We start from the raw sequence: 1,447 nt of genomic DNA on the forward strand, positions 1-1,447 counted from the left end.
ATATTCTTATCGGCATGCGTACATCCTCACGTTAACCAACTTACGTAGTGAAACTGACTACTGTGGGTAACGTCACTTTGTTGCCTAGCTGCTTAAATGAACAAACCAGTAACTTAATGAACACTCACTTTTGATTGGATCTTGTTTTTAGCGCCTTCTTGGACGAACTACTTCGCTCTTCATTACATTTAACCGGTTCGTCTGGTTGCCTTTCCGGTGGTACTGGAAGAGGCCGAAAGTTTTCACATTCTTTACTAATTTTCTCCTTGAATTCTGTTCCGTCTTTAGTTTCACCTCTTAGATCCAACCGTACTGTCCCTTTCTCAAACACCTGTTCATTTTTGGTCATGCAACACTCGTAAATTAATCCACTTTTGTAACCATGTAAACTAAGATAGATATATAAAGAAAGTCAACCGATAGTTTGAAAACGATCAGGGATATTCTGACCAATTAAAACTTTATTTTCCTTACATTTCTGTAAGAGTTAATTTTTTTTATTCGTAAAGGATATTTTTTATTATTTATTTTGTTTCGGATATTCGCGCTGTCCGTCCACAATTTTTAACTGATACGTCTAGAAGGAAGGCAGCTAGTTAAAAGCACCCACCGCCAACTCTTGATCTAATCGAGTATAATAATGGGTTGGTTGGTTGTTTTGAATTTTGCCCAAAGCTACACGAGGGCTATCTGCACTAGCCGTCCTTAATTTAGTAGTGTGAGACTAGAGGGAAGGCAGCTAGTCATCACCACCCACCGCCAACTCTTTGACTACTCATTTACCAACGAATAGTGGGATGGACCGTCACATATAACGCCCCAAGACTGAAAGCGTGAGCATGTTTGGTGTGACGAACCCGCGACCCGCAGATTGTGAGTCTAGCACCCTACACCACCTGGCCATGCCAGGGCTGAGGATTTGTCAATTTCGGATCTTTGATAATTAGTTCAATCGCAAGTTTCTAGGCTTCGCTGTTGGAAATGGGATGTATATATTTTACACATCAAGCGCCCTACCACCTGGCCAGAATAATGGGATTTAACTGTCAGTCTGTTTTTCTCGGTAATAGGACGCGAACCAAGAACCCGCGGATCTATAGTCTGGCACGGTACCAACATTCTTCACATGTATGTTTGATTATTTTTGAATTCAACACAAATGTTTTACATTTTGACGACAATAATATTATTTTAACTTGACGTTAGCTGCTCCTCTCTTTACTGTAAGTTAGCTTACTTCTGTTGATATTTAAAAGATGTGTCAGTAATATGAAAGAAACTCCAAATCTATACTATTATTCTGCTTGTTTGTATGTACGACCGTAACGCTTTCTGACCGAGAACCTGCTGCATAAGCATGCGTAGTTAGTATGTTCCCCCCAAGAAAAACCGCGCATGCGCATTATTCACTCGACGACAAACAGCCTGCCTGCGGCAGAGAGCTCTG

At 40.8% G+C, this 1,447-nt stretch overlaps 1 protein-coding gene across 1 annotated transcript in view; it reads right to left on the reverse strand.

Annotated features, from left to right (window-relative positions):
• Positions 1-128: 128 nt before the first annotated feature.
• Positions 129-1,447, reverse strand: part of LOC111089195 (probable GPI-anchored adhesin-like protein PGA55) — a gene marked incomplete at its 3' end in the record, with an annotated part of 25,502 nt that continues 24,183 nt past the window's right edge. The window contains exon 6 of the mRNA XM_022401227.1: positions 129-331. Coding sequence (XP_022256935.1) covers positions 129-331 — 203 coding nt within the window. The remainder of the gene's footprint in view (positions 332-1,447) is intronic.

This window comes from Limulus polyphemus, unplaced genomic scaffold (assembly GCF_000517525.1).
Source record: "Limulus polyphemus unplaced genomic scaffold, Limulus_polyphemus-2.1.2 Scaffold5515, whole genome shotgun sequence".
NCBI lineage: Eukaryota > Metazoa > Arthropoda > Merostomata > Xiphosura > Limulidae > Limulus > Limulus polyphemus.